General features: G+C 33.2%; 3 protein-coding genes across 3 annotated transcripts; 1 reads left to right on the top strand and 2 right to left on the bottom strand.

Moving 5' to 3' along the window:
• Positions 1-2,151: 2,151 nt before the first annotated feature.
• Positions 2,152-6,986, bottom strand: LOC112419289 (uncharacterized). The gene is made up of 2 exons (XM_024776724.2): positions 6,364-6,986; positions 2,152-4,011 (listed from the first exon to the last, which is right to left on the bottom strand). Exon 2 carries the CDS (start codon positions 4,006-4,008, stop codon positions 2,968-2,970), a length of 1,041 nt encoding a protein of 346 aa, XP_024632492.2. The 5' UTR covers positions 4,009-4,011; positions 6,364-6,986; the 3' UTR covers positions 2,152-2,967.
• Positions 6,987-8,873: 1,887 nt separating this feature from the next.
• LOC25487205 (geraniol 8-hydroxylase) lies at positions 8,874-11,589 on the top strand. The gene is made up of 2 exons (XM_039830679.1): positions 8,874-9,884; positions 10,826-11,589. Exons 1-2 carry the CDS (start codon positions 8,997-8,999, stop codon positions 11,396-11,398), a joined length of 1,461 nt encoding a protein of 486 aa, XP_039686613.1. The 5' UTR covers positions 8,874-8,996; the 3' UTR covers positions 11,399-11,589.
• Positions 11,590-14,543: 2,954 nt separating this feature from the next.
• Positions 14,544-17,100, bottom strand: LOC25487204 (geraniol 8-hydroxylase). Its single transcript, XM_013609071.3, has 2 exons — positions 16,147-17,100; positions 14,544-15,300 (listed from the first exon to the last, which is right to left on the bottom strand). The coding sequence occupies exons 1-2, from the start codon at positions 17,065-17,067 to the stop codon at positions 14,719-14,721; spliced, it is 1,503 nt and encodes a 500-aa protein (XP_013464525.1). The 5' UTR covers positions 17,068-17,100; the 3' UTR covers positions 14,544-14,718.
• Between the last annotated feature and the right edge of the window lie 124 nt (positions 17,101-17,224).

Genomic DNA, 17,224 nt, shown 5'->3' with positions numbered 1-17,224 from the left:
TAACCAAATCATATTGAACGCTGAATTTAGTTTATTTGAAACACCTCCCAGACCACAAAAATGACGAAGATGCAATAAAAGACTCGGAGATGTTGCCGAAGAAAACCCAAGCCAATCATAAATCAAATACCAAAGATTGCTATAAAAGACACAAGACACAAACAGATGATTCGTATCCTCAATACACCCACATCTGCCAGTGCATAAATGATCATTAATGGTAAGCACATGACGTCTCACTAAGTTATCTTTAGTAACTATACGATTTTGCAACAAACGTCACCAACAATAACTCATTTATCACCAACAATTCATGAATTATGCACACCTAGGCCATGATTTATCATCAACAACATCACTTAGCAACAGTAACATCAATTGAACAGGAATCTTATTACAATTCAACAACACATAGCATAATTCAACAATTTGAGCATATTTCAACATATATCACTTTCTCATACTTTGAACATAAAATTTCTCTAACAACAATTCAATTATCAACAACTTCATGCATTCAAACATACCATCATAATTGGAACACGAATTCTAACAATTATGGACAATTAATCAATTACTCAGTTAAGCACTTATTCATACAACAATTTGAAAATTTACACAAAAGATGATTATGATGAATTCTAACCCCCTTACCTTAGTTAGATCAATTCTCTAGCCCAAGCTTCACTTTAGCTCCTAGGTTCTCTCCTCTTCTTGAATCTTCAAGCTCCTGTTCTCTCTAACCCTTTCTTCCTCTTTCTCCCACTTTCTCTCTCTAACCCTCTCAAAATATCTTGTAAATGAAAGTGTGTAGGAAATTTCCTCTAAGACAATGTTTATATAGGATGTCCCCTTAATGGGCCTAAGCCTAAAACTTAATGGACTTAACCCACTCCACCTGAAATATAAAATGTTTCTACACACACAACGATAAATTACTAATAACGGTCACTTAATGATAAAATATCAACAACATCCACATAACGGTACAATACTAATTATTACCCCAGTAACTTAGCAAAATTAATGGTCCTTACTAAACACTAAAAATAATCCTCACCAAAATTTCTTTTTTACCCGTACTCACAAAATGACCAAAATACCCCTAAGTCCAAAATGACTAAATTACCCTTCTAACACGAAAACCCATGAAAATGCACCAAATGATGAATGATACACACAAGCACAATTAAACACACAATAAAAATAATTAAAATAAATCTAACGAAAATCGGGCTGTTACATTATCTATCATAGTAAACACACGCTCCTCCTTCTTCCTCTCATCAAAATCATCACCGCCTCTCCCTCTCTGCCGGTGCCACCACCACCATCTCCGTCCCTCTCCCTCCGTACACCAGCATATTTCTCCCCCTTCTAATCCATATACAATTCACAGTCTTGCCGTTCCAACCTTCACCACCGCTTTGTCCTTTAAATCACGAAAGGAATTGGAAAGAGCAGGCATGAAAGAGTCTTCAACAAAGTTTTTTTTTTTTTATACTTTAATTGATTTTCTCAAACTGATAGGATGTAGTAAAAATTGTAACCTTGAATCTGCACTTTGCTACCGTCATCCTTACATTTTACATTGACATTAATCATCATGGTGTTAGTGTTACTTTGAGCAACTGATATATCACTACTAAAATAAGGTCATTTTCGGACGAAATTTTGGACGGTTTTGGGACGGAATTTACGGAACTTTCCCACGGAATTCGGACGGAAATGCGTTTTCGGACGGAATTCGGACAGATTGGGCGTTGTCCGAAAAAGCCGCGTCGCAAATCTTAGTTTCGTCCCAAATTCCGTCTGAAATATATTTCGGACGGATTTCATACGGTTTTCGTACAAACACAGTTGTGGGATATTGGACTAAATTTCAAACGGATTTCGGACGGAATTGAATTTAATTTCAAACGGATTTCGGACGGAATTGAATTTAATTTCCTACGGTTTTCGGACGGAATTTAATTTAATTTCCTACGATTTTCAGACGGAATTGAGTTATAATTTCCTACGGTTTTCAGACGGATTCAAGATAAATTTTCAAACGATTTTCGGACGGATTAAAATTGCTTTAAAATAATTTCCACGCTTTTCAATCGTGGTTATAATTTTTTTTATTTTACAAAATTGCTACCATTCATATTTTTTTAATGAGTGTGGGATAAATTCCAATATGTAAAATTGATATTCAATAATACATACTAAATCAAATAAAAATAAATAATAATTCAAGAGTAAACAAATGCTCATTTTTCTCAATATGTATTAAACAGTATTAAACACATTATCAAATACATTTTTCTCAATATGCATGACATCAAGATTGTGTCGAATCAAGTTAGTGCTCCAATAAGGCAATTCCCAAAAAATGCTTCGTTTTTTCCAATTATGTTTATCTCCATAACCTGGAATTCGAACTTCATCAATATTGTCCATTATCGTTGGCATTGTCTGAACTTCATTCCATACTTGTTCGCCGGTCAACCTAGGAGGCGGTTCTGATCTCACAACCCTATTCTTATAAAAGCCATCCTTATTTCTTCTAAATGGGTGATCACTTGGCAAGAATTTTCTTTGACAGTCAAACCATGATGACTTACCACCATTCTCCAATCGGAATGCTTTTGTGTGATTCATACAACAAGGACATGCCATTTTTCCGGCTGTCATCCATCCTGACAACATTCCATATGTGGGAAAATCATTAATTGTCCACATTAAAGCAGCTCTCATTACGAAATTTTGTTTTTTGGAAACATCATAGGTTAAAGCACCCTCGTCCCACAATGACTTTAACTCATCAATCAACGGCTGTAAATACACATCTATCTTACTTTTGGGATTACTACGGCCGGGAATGATCATTGTCAAAAACAAATAAGGAGTAGACATACACATCCATGGAGGGAGGTTGTATGGAGTCACTATTACAGGCCAACATGAATATGGAGAAGCGGATTAACCAAAAGGAGTAAATCCATCAGAACATAATCCAAGTCTTACGTTGCGTGATTCAGAAGCAAATTCTGGATACTTTTGATCAAAATGCTTCCATGCTTCTGCATCAGAAGGATGTTCAAGGACACCCTCAACTTGTTGGTGCTCATAATGCCATCTCATATGGCGTGCAGAATTTGCTGACGCGTATAGTCTCTTTAACCTTGGTGTGATCGGTAGATAATGCATACTCTTTAAAGCTAACTCTTTACCCCCTTTACCTACCCTATACCTTGGAGCATGGCAGAACCGACATTCTTTTGCCATTTCGTAGTCTTTGTAGTACAACATACAACCGTTGATGCAACAATCTATTACTTTACTTTCCATTCCAAGCTTTGATACCAACTTCTTTGCATAGTAGAAATTAGGGACGAGACAATTATCCTTAGGCATACCCTTCTTCATAGTTTTTAGTAGCTTATCAAAACTTTTTTGAGACATATTCCCCTTAGATTTAATAGTCAATAGTTCAACCGCCATTGATAATTCCGAGTGGGTATCACAACCCTCCCACAATGGTCGCTGCGCAGATTGTAACAAATCATAAAAGAGTTTGGCTTCCCTGTTTGGAGGTTCCTCCGGCTGTGGCTCAAATTGGTCCAAATTTTCTGGCCTAATAGCATCAACAATCATAGCCTCATAGGTATTTCTTTGTGACTCAAAACTTGACGGTTGGTTGCAAGTGCTTTCTCTGTTCACATTATTTGCATTTCTACTACTTGAGCTTAAAGAACTTTCCCCGTGAGAATCCCAACACCAATAGCTTGGCTGGAAACCATGCTTATACAAATCAAGGGTAACCTCACCTGGAGTTAAGAAATCTATGTTTCTATGTTTACTACAAGGACACCTAAGCTTACCCCCATTATCTGTAAACTCAGGTTGCCTAATTGCTTGTTCTATAAAATTATTAACACCACTAACAAATTCAGTTTTCATTCCTGCCCGATTGGGAAGAAGTCTTTTATACATCCATTTTCGATGTTCTGGAATTCCCATACTCTGTTTCGTGTTAAAAAATTTAGCAATGCATGTATAGATCTAGAAATTTCATAACTTTTATAGTAAAGTGTCCATGATGTCCTAGATCTTACAAGACTGTTCACAATATGCTAACTTGTTATATCACTATGGATTTACAACTATTAATTTTCAAAGTGACTAACAAATCAATATGATACTAATAGTTTTCATATAAATCAAATAAACATAAAACAACTAAATCATAACAACAACTAATAGTTGTCATATAATCAAATATTATTAAGCAATCATTCTCGTAAGAAAAGAAGGATGTGCAAGGAAAGCAATCATCCCCATATATTTCCATTCATGAGTTGTTCAAAATCTGTCATTCCAGCACTTTAAAGTTTTTAAAAAAGCAAGCGAACACCTAAAACTAAAATCCAAAAACACATAGCAGCATGACATAAGCACCAGTAGATTATGCCTACAGCAGAATCGTAGACAGTGCCACAACAAAACTACTACAGCTGCAAAAAACACAGTAGCACACCACACAGTACCTCAACCAACCGAGACTGATGCCAAAAAACAAAACCAGCAGTAACATAAAGCTACCAGCAAGAGCACATACTCTCCTAATTAATTAACTAAATGCTTAGCTTACTGGTTCTAGTTTACTATATGTTTTGATGTGTTGTCTCTAAGAGTTTATTTATAGTGGTGTCAAGGATGTTCTTGGAATAATTATTTACATTATTTTAATTTTAATATTGTCATTTGATAATAGTTGTGTCATGCAAGTACAGTCGATGTGTGTTAACGAGATAGATTAACATTAGAATAGTGATAGTATTCGGGAGCCCCTAATATGGACCGTCAAAATAAAGGTCCATTGGTGCACCTGTTCAAATAACCTCTTGTTGCCGGTTGCCTACAAAATAAAGAATAGTAGAACTCTACCCACGTGCTAATATAGTTATTCTTAACAAAAACAAATGATGAACAATTTAAAATGAAAGATCGAGCTCCTTGTTGACATTGACAGCAGATTAAACATGGTTGAAAGAGAAAAATACAAATCTTATTTCGATTCATTTCGATGCTGCCTCTACAATCAGTTCGATATCAACATCAGAAACAAAACATTTTTCAAGACAATAACTCATGCCTAGATCTGCAACCATGCCATTTACAAAAACAAGAAGTACGATGGGTATGCCGGAACGAATTCGGAACAAGACCGATTTGTATCTTTCTCGTCTCAATATGGGTAGATCTGCAAAATAGCCTCAGCGACTTGAATTTACAGCTTTTTACATATTTACGATGGATATTTTTCTGTTGAACAAGAGCCTCAACAACCAATTTTTTTTGTTCAATTGCGGTTAGATCGACAAGTTTTAATAATGGGATTGAGGAAACATCTGTCAAAGATTTTCTGCATATTACTTTTTTATGAAATTCTGCACAAATCTATTGTATTGATTTTGGACCTCATTATCATTCATTACATTCATATTTTGTAAAACATGTCCTGAAATGATTCTCTAATACATTTGCTATGCAAATTGAGAATTTTTGGACATTTTTCAATTTCTAGTTACTTAGCACTGAATGTCGCTTTTTTAGGAAAAAGTGAGGTTATTGTAAAAAATAAAAAACTAAAGTGAGGTAATCGGCTGTACTAAGTTATTTGTTGAGGTTCAAAGGTGGAACTTTTTTTAGGGACCATAGTAGGGGCTATCATAGTATTCATAACAAAATAAACTAAAAAGTGGACTATTATTTGCTAAAAAAAAACAAAAAAGTGGTTCATTGTGACAAAAGGACCTCTTTCTATTTGATTCTAATGACTCTGTTAAGACAATAAAAGTTACCACATTTTTCCTTGTGAGTGTTTCAGTGTGATAGTGTCTCAGCAATAACAGTTATTGACAGCAAAAGCACCGAGACAACACCAAAAAACCGCCAACACCCCCACACAAACCACCGAAAGATTAAAACTTCAAAACAGCAAAACAGCACCTAAAATGACTTCCTTAACATGAATATGGATCTTAGCAAACAATATAAACCAAAGCAACACCCACCTAAGCAAAACAGCACCTAAAAACAATACTAAGGGAATAAAAATCCACCCACTGAAGCAACACAGCACCTAAAAACACAAAACCCACAATTGGAACAGCAAAAACCCACAATATATTTCAACAACAAAGGGGAACAAAGGTGAATCCAGGTCCATGTAGTTAAGCACACTAAAAACCCTATTAAGTAAAACAAAATAAACACAAGAAATTGAACCAAAAATCAGGTACAAATTTATGGGAACATGGTTGATTTGTTGAAGAGAACACCCATTATAATAGAGAGAGTGGGTAGTAATACCTTGAAAAGCTTGAAACTGAGAATCCTCAAATCTGAAGAGAAGAGAATCCAAACTTAAACCGCTTGAGAAATTGATTGAAGAGCTTGAGAAATCTTAAAACTGGTTTTTGGAAGAAATTGATTGAAGAGCTTCCTAAATTGATTGTGAAATTGATTTTAGGGTTAGAAAGAGTGAGATTGGTTATGAGAGAGAGCAGTACACGAGAGGGAAATTTTAGGAGTACAGGCGGGACATGAAAATTTCACAGTTAATAAAAATGAAATAAAAACCTTTAATTCCGTCTGAAATCCGTCTCAATGTTTCACACGGTTTTGGAACGGATTTGTTTTTTTAAGGAAATTCGTGCGAAATTCGTGGGAAAAAACCATGTTTGAACATGTCATAAATTTTTCACACGATTTTGGGACGAAAATTTCGCTCCGTTAAAACCGTCCCAAATCCGTCCAAAAAAATCAGACAAAATCGTATCCGTCTGAAAATTCCGTCCGAAAATCACTGTTTTTTTAGTAGTGTATGAAAACAAGCTTACGGCGCCAGCCGATTGTGGGAGAGGGGTGGTGGTGGTGGCGGTGCCGGCAAGAGGAGTGACAATGATATTGATGAGAGGAAGAAGAAAGTTTGTGTTTATTGTCTCAGATAACACGCGCGTGTTTTGTTTTTCATTAAACAATTGTATTTTTTAAACCTTTTAATCTCAGCCAATGGTTTTATTGTTGCAACATGTCACACATATATGAAGTGAAAAAGGATAAATGGATGTTTGGTAAATGGAACAAAGATGTACTCATTGAAAACATAAACTAATTCTTTTTTCATAGATAAAATTGTAAAATAATAAGTAATTACAAACAAATTTATTAGCAATATCAATTTCCTTAATTTCCATTATTTTTCCAAAAAAAACTTATAATTAAAAACGGATATAGTATATATGAAATAAACAAATAACTGATTTAATTTGAGACGAATGGAGTAGTTGAGGACCTAAACAACATAAACATTTAAGTACGTGTTTGCTATCATTACTAAATGGGCCATACATAGTACACATACTAGCACAATTGTCTGAATATTAATAATTGCGTTCACCATGTCTGATCAATGTCAGGATCAATTATTGATAAAAATAAATTGTTACATCATTGGTTCTTATTATAAGTTTTTTACTATTTTAGGTCTATTTAATAAAAAAAAAATATATGATTTATATCAAAGATCACGTACATTATTTATTGAATGAATTTAAAATGTCAATTTTTGTTTATGATAATAATCAGAGATGTATATATTACAGATAAAAAAAATCAATATAGGAGAGAGAATCATTTTCGTCACAATAATTTTTGTTTATATTATTATTACCGTGACCTGTATGCTTGAGTCACAAAGCATTTTTTCCTTTAAGAAAAAAGTCAAGTCTCGTCAAGCACAAATTTGTTCAAGAAATTCTTGTCTTGACTTCTTAGATTCGTTCAGCCATGAAGGAAAATGATTTCTTAATTCGTAGAAAATGATTTCTTATATCCAGCAGCCACCGGCATATATATAGTTTTTAGGTATTTGATTGTCTTAGAGTAAATTTGATCCGTTAAACGGTAAACATTACGGTAAACACATGATAGGACGGTATAAAATAGAACAACACACGAGAAACTTTTATAGTATTGAACAATATTTTTGTTGTTGTGTTACAGCTTTTGTTGAATAAAAGACTATTTTGATATTTTAGACAGTTTGTACATTAGATAAAAAGTTGTGTTAGGGTTTAGCAAAGGACAAGAATTTAAATTTTTGTCATGGTTCTTACCCCCAGTTTGTGATGTCCCTCGAACAGGTTTTTAATCAAACATTATATAAATAGAGTTATTCTGTCATGTCCTTTATCTTTTAAACGCACTCTTAGATACATTCAAAACACTTTATTTGATAATATAAATGAATCACAGTCTTAGGTTGCGATTAAGAGATTTTGATGTACCCAGGTCATAGTTAAGGCGCAATCTTAGGTTGCTATTACTGCGGTTATTGAAATTGTCACAATTGCGCACATTACAAATGATGAAACTATAGAGATAAACTACGAGGCACATGAGATTGAGAATGTTGTAGGGGAACAACCTCATGTTGTTGATGGTGTTGAGGACGAATTTGAGAAGAATCAAGATGCTGAGGTTGTTGACAAAATTAATGTTTCGCCGCTGGAAGTATCACCAACACATCTAATTTTAAGCAGCGTTTCTCAAAAAGCTCTTGCTACTATTCATGAGGTTTTTTACTTTAGAAATACCGAAGAAAATGTTGAATACAAGTTTCACACATTACATATCGAAAAGTTACCGAAAAAAGATAAATTCAAAATAGGAAATATCAAATACAATACTTGATACAAGTCCATACTCTAGATTTGTCTAAAAAAAATACAAAGTGTTATTGGTTTCCGTCAAAAACATACATATTAATTTCTTGACTTTGATTTTTTTTAGAGGTTTCTTGACTTGGACTTTAACCCTCAGGCACACCATATATATAAATCAATTAGTTCAGTAATGCAAAACATCAAAATCTCTTAATTTCATCCTCTCCCATAGGCAATAGCAATATTCATCCTTACTTGTCTCAATTGAGTCCAAAAATGTATTTTGCAATCACAATGCTCCTCCTCCTATTAACATACATATCTATAAACTTTATTTCCCTCATTGGTAGAACCAAAAAACAAAATTACAATCTTCCACCAGGACCTTCACCTCTTGCAATTATGCTAAACGTTTTTGAATTAGGAAAAAAACCACAACAATCATTAGCCAAATTCTCAAAAATATATGGTCCAATAATGCATATGAAGCTAGGGCAAATAACTACCATTATAATTTCTTCAGCAGAAGTAGCACAAGAAGTTCTACAAACACATGATCTCTTACTCTCAAACAGAACAGTCCCTCAAGCTGTTACAGTTTTCAATCATGATCATTTTAGCTTACCCTTTATGCCGGTTTGCGATCTTTGGAGAGACCTAAGAAAAATATGCAAAAACCATTTGTTTTCTAGCAAAACTCTTGATGCTAGCCATGCACTTAGGTGTAAGAAGCTTCAAGAGCTTTTATGTGATATTCATAGAATTAGCTTAATTGGTGAAGCTGTTGATGTTGGAAAAGCTGTTTTTAAAACTTCATTGAATTTTTTGTCAAACACATTTTTTTCTATGGACTTTGTTAACTCTGCAGGAGAAACTGATGAATATAAAGGTATAATTGAAAATCTTGTGAGAGCAATAGGAACTCCAAACTTGGTTGATTTTTTCCCTATTTTAAAGATGGTTGATCCACAAGGTATAAGAGGAGTTTCAGCAGCTTATGTTGAAAAATTGTTCCATATCCTTGATTCTTATATTAGCAAGAGATTGAAGTTAAGAGAAGGGAAAGATTATGTCACAAATAATGACATGTTAGACAATTTGCTCAACATCTCTCAAGAGAATGGCCAAAAGATGGACAACACAAAGATTAAACATTTGTTTCTTGTAATTTTCTAACCATCCCTTTTTACTATTTTTATCTATACTTTAATATGCTTATGTTTTTTTATTGCTTTTAATAATTTAAGTATTTTTTAAAAGGTTTAAATATTTAACTAATTTGTTTCAACCAATGACCATCTTATAATGTCATATAAGATAGTGAAAGCTAAAGAGAGCGAAATCATAAGCTAGTGAAAGCTACCCTTGGACTCAGATTGACAGCTCCCAATACTTCATTTTTTTCTTGAAAATAAAAATGTATTCATATACATGGCACATGGTCACAAAATTTCTTTTCAAGATTAGGGATGCCAATTAGTCATGCATAAAAAATTACCAGGATGGAACATGGCACATGGTCACACAATTTCTTTTTGTTTATGATAATTAATTTTGTCACAAAGTTCACAACAATGTCATAATATTACACTAGTTTCTTAGTTTAACTTCTAAGAGTTATATAAGTTTTTAGTCCCTAAAATATTATCAAATTTCGTTTTTCGTCTCATAGAAAAATGTGACACGTTTTTCGTTGTCCTAGAACTTTTCTATAAAAAGGATAATAAAACAATTTTAAAAAATTTAAAACCCATCATGGACAAAAAAAATCCAAGCATGAACATTTTGCTGGGAAGGAAACATGCCACTATTTTTTTATGAAGACTAAAACCGAATTTGATCATTTTTTGACGTAAAACATATTTAAGCCAAATTTTAATTTGTTTACTAGTAATTTAAGACATGTTATTATGATTTCTTGGATAATCCATACTCAAGACAACATATATTTAGCAATTTAAGATTTAAAATTATATCATCATAATCACTCATAATATTGATCTTAGTGATTGACATGAAAGTCATTTTCCTTTTTTCTATTTTGACAACATACTCATTATTTTTATTAATAAACATTTGTATTACATTTTGTTACTTTATAATAGGATTTATTTGTTGCGGGGACTGATACAACTTCCTACACAATAGAAAAGGCAATGGCTGAACTAATCCACAACCCTAATGCAATGTCAAAACTCAAAGAAGAGCTTCAACAAATAATTGGTATAGGAAATCCAATTGATGAATCAGACATTACTAGACTCCCATATTTGCAAGCAGTAGTAAAAGAAACGTTACGTTTGCATCCATCAGCTCCACTTTTGCTACCAAGAAAAGCCAAAATAGATGTAAAAATTAAAGGATACATAATCCCACAAGGTGCACAAATTCTAATTAATGAATGGGCTATGGGAAGAAACCCTAATATTTGGGATAATCCAACTTTGTTTTCACCAGAAAGGTTTTTGGGGTCAGAAATTAATTTCAAGGGCCAACATTATCAATTCATACCATTTGGTAGTGGGAGAAGAATATGTCCTGGAATGCCACTTGCTATTAGAATGTTGCATACAATGTTAGGATCATTGATTAATTCCTTTGATTGGAAACTGGAAAATGGAGATAGAGATATTGATCAACCCTTGCAAGCAATTCCAATTAGAGTAAATAAGGTGTAACATACAAATACAATACATTCATACATTAGGATATTTATATTTGTATAAGGCACGTCCATTGTGACCAAAAAAAGTTTGTGTGCCATGCATGTTTTGAATTTAAGTTAGTTTAAGTTTTTTTGACCAAGTTACTTAAAGCTGTACCCAAGATATATATTTATTTATAGAAAATACTTTTGTGTGTTGTGAGATGTATGATATTTTTCTAATAACTTTGATAGTATTTGATGGACAGTAATTTTTTAGAAGAAGGTAGAGAATGACTTTTTCATCCTTCTTTAATATGTACACATAAAAATCATACCTACTTCTTACAACACCGGTCTTCAAAAGAAACTCATCAAACTGATGAACTATTGTCTTGGACTTTGTTTCAACACATACAACAATTTCTTCAAAAGACACATCTTGGACTTGTCCTCCATAAAACCTTCCAGTTTCTCCATATAGATCGTCTCTTCAATGTCACCATATAAGAAGGCGGTCTTCATATACATTTTCTTCAACTCAAGATTGTAATGATTCATGGTAGCTATAAGTAACCTTATGGAACAATGCTTCACCACATGTGAAAAGATCTCATAGTAGTCAATCCCTTCAACTAGAGTGAAACCCTTTCCCACAACCACAAGTCTTGCTTTGTGCCTCAGATTCTCAACTCCTGTAATACCTTCGTTTTTCTTGAAAATCCACTTGCAGCTGAATACCCTTTTGTTTTTTTGGTAGCTTCACAAGTTTCCAAGTTTGGCTCTTCACAAATGAATGCATTTTTTCATTCCTTGCCTTCAACCATCCCTTGCTACCCTTGATCTGAAATGCCTTTTTAAAGGTCCTTGGTTCCGAGTCCTGCAATTCTGACAGCCGCATTTAGAGCATAACAAACCAAGTTAGCCTAACATATCTTCTAGGTGTCGTATGGTCCTCCTTGCCCTATCTGTTGCCAGTTGATAATCAAGGTCCACTATCGATTGACTTCCACTTGAATCTGATGTTTGGAGTCTGATCCTCTACATCCTCTTTCTCATTATTTGGAAGCTCCGCCTCAAATTGAGTTTCCTCTACACTTGTTTGTGGCTCTAGAGTCTCTAGGTCTTTTAACTTTATCCTCATACGGGTCTCATCAAAAGTAACGTCCTTGCTTATCATCGCTCTTGATCCTCATATAGATTCCAATTTCCACAACTTGTAACTGTGCACACGCTCTGGATAACCAATGAAGAAACATTTCACAACTCCAGCATCAAGCTTGTCTTACTTGATATGCAGATACGCTAAAGCCTCGAAAATCTTCAAAGTTGAGTAGTCTTCCGACTTCCCACTCTATGCCTTTATTGGTGTCTTAAAGTCTATTACTATTGATGGACGTCTGATGATCAAATATGTTGCAATTGTCATAGTTTCACCCAAAAACTCTTCGGTATAATAAATAAATGACTTGTGCGGCAAGCAAAGCAAGTAAAAAAAGTGGCGCAAAATTTCAAAATCTTGGCATCACAGTAGCGTGAGTTAACTCACGCTAGTGTTAACCTTCCGCATGAGTTAACTCGCGCATGAGTTAACTCGCACAGCTCTTACAACTAGCGTGAGTTAACTCACGCTAAACCCTACACCCTACTGCAAAAAAACGTAACTGCCAGAATAACCAGCAAAAACGAATGAGTTTTGACGGTACATTACCTGTTCTTTGATGCTTGATGAACATAGAAACTTGTTTTATAACGATTTGCAATAATTTGGAATGAAGATTTTGACCCAAAAATTCTCACTTTTTGGGTTTTTGGAGGTGGAGGGATAAAAAAAATGGAGCTTTGTGGTTGCCTACTGGGTTTTGAACGAAAAATAGTACTTAGCGTGAGTTAAGTCACGTAGCGCATGTTAACTTGTGTAGGGGCATTTATGACATTTACTTTAAAAATGAGCGAAATGATTTGGGTAAAGAGCAGAATTCTTTCTTCATTTCCCTTTATATTTCCCACCCTCCAAAGCATCTCTTCGCATCCCTTTCAAACTCCCAAACAAATTCTAAGCCTAAGTGACCACAATATTCACTTTAAAGACATTAGCATCATGATATACATCTTTGTGGTATGGTTGACTACCTATTTGGACATCTTTGTGTCTGGTTTATATTTGGAGCATGTAGTTCTCACTTCTCATGAGCATGCATGCATATTTTGCAAATAAGTGAATTTTATGGTTTCAGCAGATTATGGCCATACACAAATAATTTTCTCCATAGAAAATGATTGTACCAGTTTTGTCAGCACAATCCCAATCCTTTTCCTCAGATTACATCTTTCAGACTCCAGGCCAACATCGACATTCTTGTCCTAATATTGTCCATCTCTTTTGTCGGGCCCATCACCCTTTGCATTTATTTTATTTATTTTTTAAAAAACCCAAAACATATTCTAACAAGAGACTTATATCCTCCAAAATAAGGATCACTTATTCCATAAAAATAATCATATTTAAACAACTATTTAATACAACTTCTAAAAAAAAAAACAGAGAAATAATAAAAACATGTATGAAATAGAGTTGTCAAAAGATTGTCACAAAGAATGATCGTACAAATATCATTTCTCCTTACATAAATAAGTACATATTTTCATTTCAATATCATACAAGCCAAAGAAAAAAAAATAATGGATTAGAAGATTTTTTTTTTAACAGCAAAACAAATTACAATTTATATTATTAAGATAAGATTAAGATCAAATATCACTGCAAGTGATACTTTGCCCTTTTTTTTTTTAAGAAAGTGATACTTTACCCTTAACAAAGCTGAAGCACAAGTGATACAGTCTAATGGTTCTTACATATAATTCATCAATCTGTAAAACGGAAAACTCTTTGAGCGGGGAAAATAACATCATTCCAAACTTTTCATATTACCCACAAACCGAATGCCAAATCAACAACAAATGTTTTTGCGATTTAGACAATTTTGACGATTTTGTCGAGTGCTTAGATCGCAACTTAAAGTTTTTCACCTCTCCCCAAGATGTGCACGCAGAGATGGAATCACAAATCTCCTCGCCAACATAACACACTCTCATATTCATTGGATGTTCAAAATAACGAAACACAATTATATAAATAAGAAAAATGATAAGAATTGTCCTCAAGGCATCAAAAGGTATAGGAAAATTTCATGCATCTCAGATTCTAACAACAACATAACGATTGTCCATAAATTATAATAGGTATATATAAATTGAGTACAACTTAAAATAACTTAAGTTCTCAACATGGCACACTATTTTTTTCTCTTGTCTCACAACAAATGTGCCTTATACAAAGAAATTTTATATATACTACAATATTTGCTCCTTGTTTACTTTGACTGGAATAGCTCGCAAAGGTTGACCAATATCACTATCTCCATTTTCTAGTTTCCAATCAAAGAAATTAATCAATGATCCTAACATAGTATGCAACATTCTAATAGCAAGTGGCATGCCAGGACATATTCTTCTCCCACTACCAAATGGTGTCAATTGAAAATCATGGCCCTTGAAATTAATTTCAGACCCTAAAAATCTCTCAGGTGAAAACAAAGTTGGATTATCCCAAATTTTAGGGTTCCTTCCCATGGCCCATTTGTTAATCAAGACTTGTGCACCTTGTGGAATAGTGTATCCTTGAATTGTTACATCTATTTTGGCTTTTCTTGGTAACAAAAGTGGAGCTGATGGATGCAAACGTAACGTTTCTTTTACTATTGCTTGCAAATATGGAAGTTTAATGATGTCTGATTCTTCAATGGTATTTCCTATACCAATTATTTCTTGAAGTTCTTCTTTAGCTTTTGACATTGCATGTGGGTTGTGGATTAATTCAGCCATTGCTCTCTCTATTGTGTATGAAGTTGTATCAGTCCCCGCAACAAATAAATCCTATTACAAAGTCACGAAATGTAATATAAATTAATATATTTAATAATCAAGAAAGTGAGTATCATAGTACAAATGGGCAGTTACGGCTGACTTCAATTACTCTTTAGTCAAACGGCAGTTTTCACTAGCTTAAGCTATCATTTTCATAAATATGACACTTTTCAAAAAAACAAAAAAAAAAAAAACTTATTTATTCTTTATTTAATTCCCTTAAGATGGTCATTGGAAAGATACTAAAGCAAAAGATAAAGAGGAATATTGAAAATATCATAACACAAGTTCAACATTAATGTGTATGAGTTTCACCGCTAAACTCTTTAGAACAAAAAATATTTATACTCACCATAAATGTAAAAAATATTTTACACAAACTTTTGGTGTGACTCTTTCTTTTCCAAAAAAAATACTGAGTTTTTGTATAATATTTTTTGTTCGCTTAAGTTTTTTTATTATATATTCTTCCTTACCAATCAAATAACTTAACTTTTTAAATAATAAAAAATACAACTTATATTATTTTTATAGATAAAAGTGGAAAGATTAGAGCACGATAGTGGTCATTTCGACACTTATTATTCAGATAAAATATATTCACAAATATTTATATGGTAAAATATTATTGGTTGCATGTGTAAAAGAAACTATGCCGACAATAAATAAAAATTAAAATTTATAAAAAAATAGTTAAATCAATCAAAAGAATAAAAAATAGAATGTTTTTTACAGAGAAAAAATGATTGTAGTTATAATAAAATAATAGTAATTAAAACAGTTTTCTTCTTTTACAAAGTAATTAAAATAAAGTTAAAAATAAAAAATAAAAAAAAGGGATGGAGAGAAAATTACAAGAAACAAATGTTTAATCTTTGTGTTGTCCATCTTTTGGCCATTCTCTTGAGAGATGTTGAGCAAATTGTCTAACATGTCATTATTTGTGACATAATCTTTCTCTTCTCTTAACTTCAATCTTTTGCCAATATATGAATCAATAATTTGCAACAACTTTTCAACATAAGTAGCTGAAATTCCTCTTATACCCTGTGGATCAATCATCTTAAAAACAGGGAAAAAATCAACCAAGTTTGGAGTTCCTATTGCCCTCACAAGGTTTTCAACTATACCTTTATATTCATCAGTTTCACCTGCAGAGTTAACAAAATCCATAGAGAAAAAAGTGTTTGACAAAAAATTCAATGAAGTCTTAAAAGCAGCTCTTCCTACATCAACAGCTTCACCAATTAAGCTGCTTTTTTCTATATCACTTAAAAGCTCTTGAAGCTTCTTACACCTAAGTGCATGGCTAGCATCAAGAGTTTGGCTAGAAAACAATTGGTTTTTGCATATTTTTCTTAGGTCTCTCCAAAGATCACAAACTGGCATAAAGGGTAAGCTAAAATAGTCGTGATCGAGAACCGCGACGGCTTGAGGAATTGTTCTATTTGAGAATAAGATATCATGTGTTTGAAGCACTTCTTGTGCTACTTCTGCTGAAGAAATAACTATGGTTGATATTTGCCCTAGCTTTAAATGCATTATTGGACCATGTATTTTTGAGAATTTGGCTAATGAATATTGTGGTTTTTTTCCTAATTCAAAAACGTTTAGCATTATTGTAAAACGTGAAGGTCCTGGTGGAAGATTATAGTTTTGGTTTTTGGTTCTAGAATGGAGTGAAAAAAAGTTTATAGATATGTATGCTAATGTGAGGAGGAGCATTGTGGTTGCAAAATACATATTTGGACTAAACTGAGAGAAGTAACTATGCATGTTTACTATAGAATATGAATGATGAAACTAAGATATTTTGATGATTGGCACTACTGAACCAATTGATTTATATAGATGGTGTGTCTGAGAGTAAAGTCGACGTTGAGATATTAATTAATATTCCCTCAGTTATTGCAAATAGCATGTAGGTTACCCG

The sequence above is a fragment of the Medicago truncatula genome, chromosome 2 (genome assembly GCF_003473485.1).
Source record: "Medicago truncatula cultivar Jemalong A17 chromosome 2, MtrunA17r5.0-ANR, whole genome shotgun sequence".
Classification (NCBI taxonomy): domain Eukaryota; kingdom Viridiplantae; phylum Streptophyta; class Magnoliopsida; order Fabales; family Fabaceae; genus Medicago; species Medicago truncatula.
Note: the sequence above shows the minus strand (reverse complement) of the source record. Positions and strands in the feature narration are given on the sequence as shown.

Excerpts from the sequence above, each read along its gene's own strand:
- LOC25487205 (XM_039830679.1), top strand. The coding sequence starts at position 8,997 with ATGTATTTTGCAATCACAATGCTCCTCCTCCTATTAACATACATATCT. Across the intron at positions 9,885-10,825 it reads AGATTAAACATTTGTTTCTT|GATTTATTTGTTGCGGGGAC; the intron begins GTAATTTTCTAA and ends ACTTTATAATAG.
- LOC25487204 (XM_013609071.3), bottom strand. The coding sequence starts at position 17,067 with ATGCATAGTTACTTCTCTCAGTTTAGTCCAAATATGTATTTTGCAACC. Across the intron at positions 15,301-16,146 it reads AGATTAAACATTTGTTTCTT|GATTTATTTGTTGCGGGGAC; the intron begins GTAATTTTCTCT and ends ACTTTGTAATAG.
- LOC112419289 (XM_024776724.2), bottom strand. The coding sequence starts at position 4,008 with ATGGGAATTCCAGAACATCGAAAATGGATGTATAAAAGACTTCTTCCC.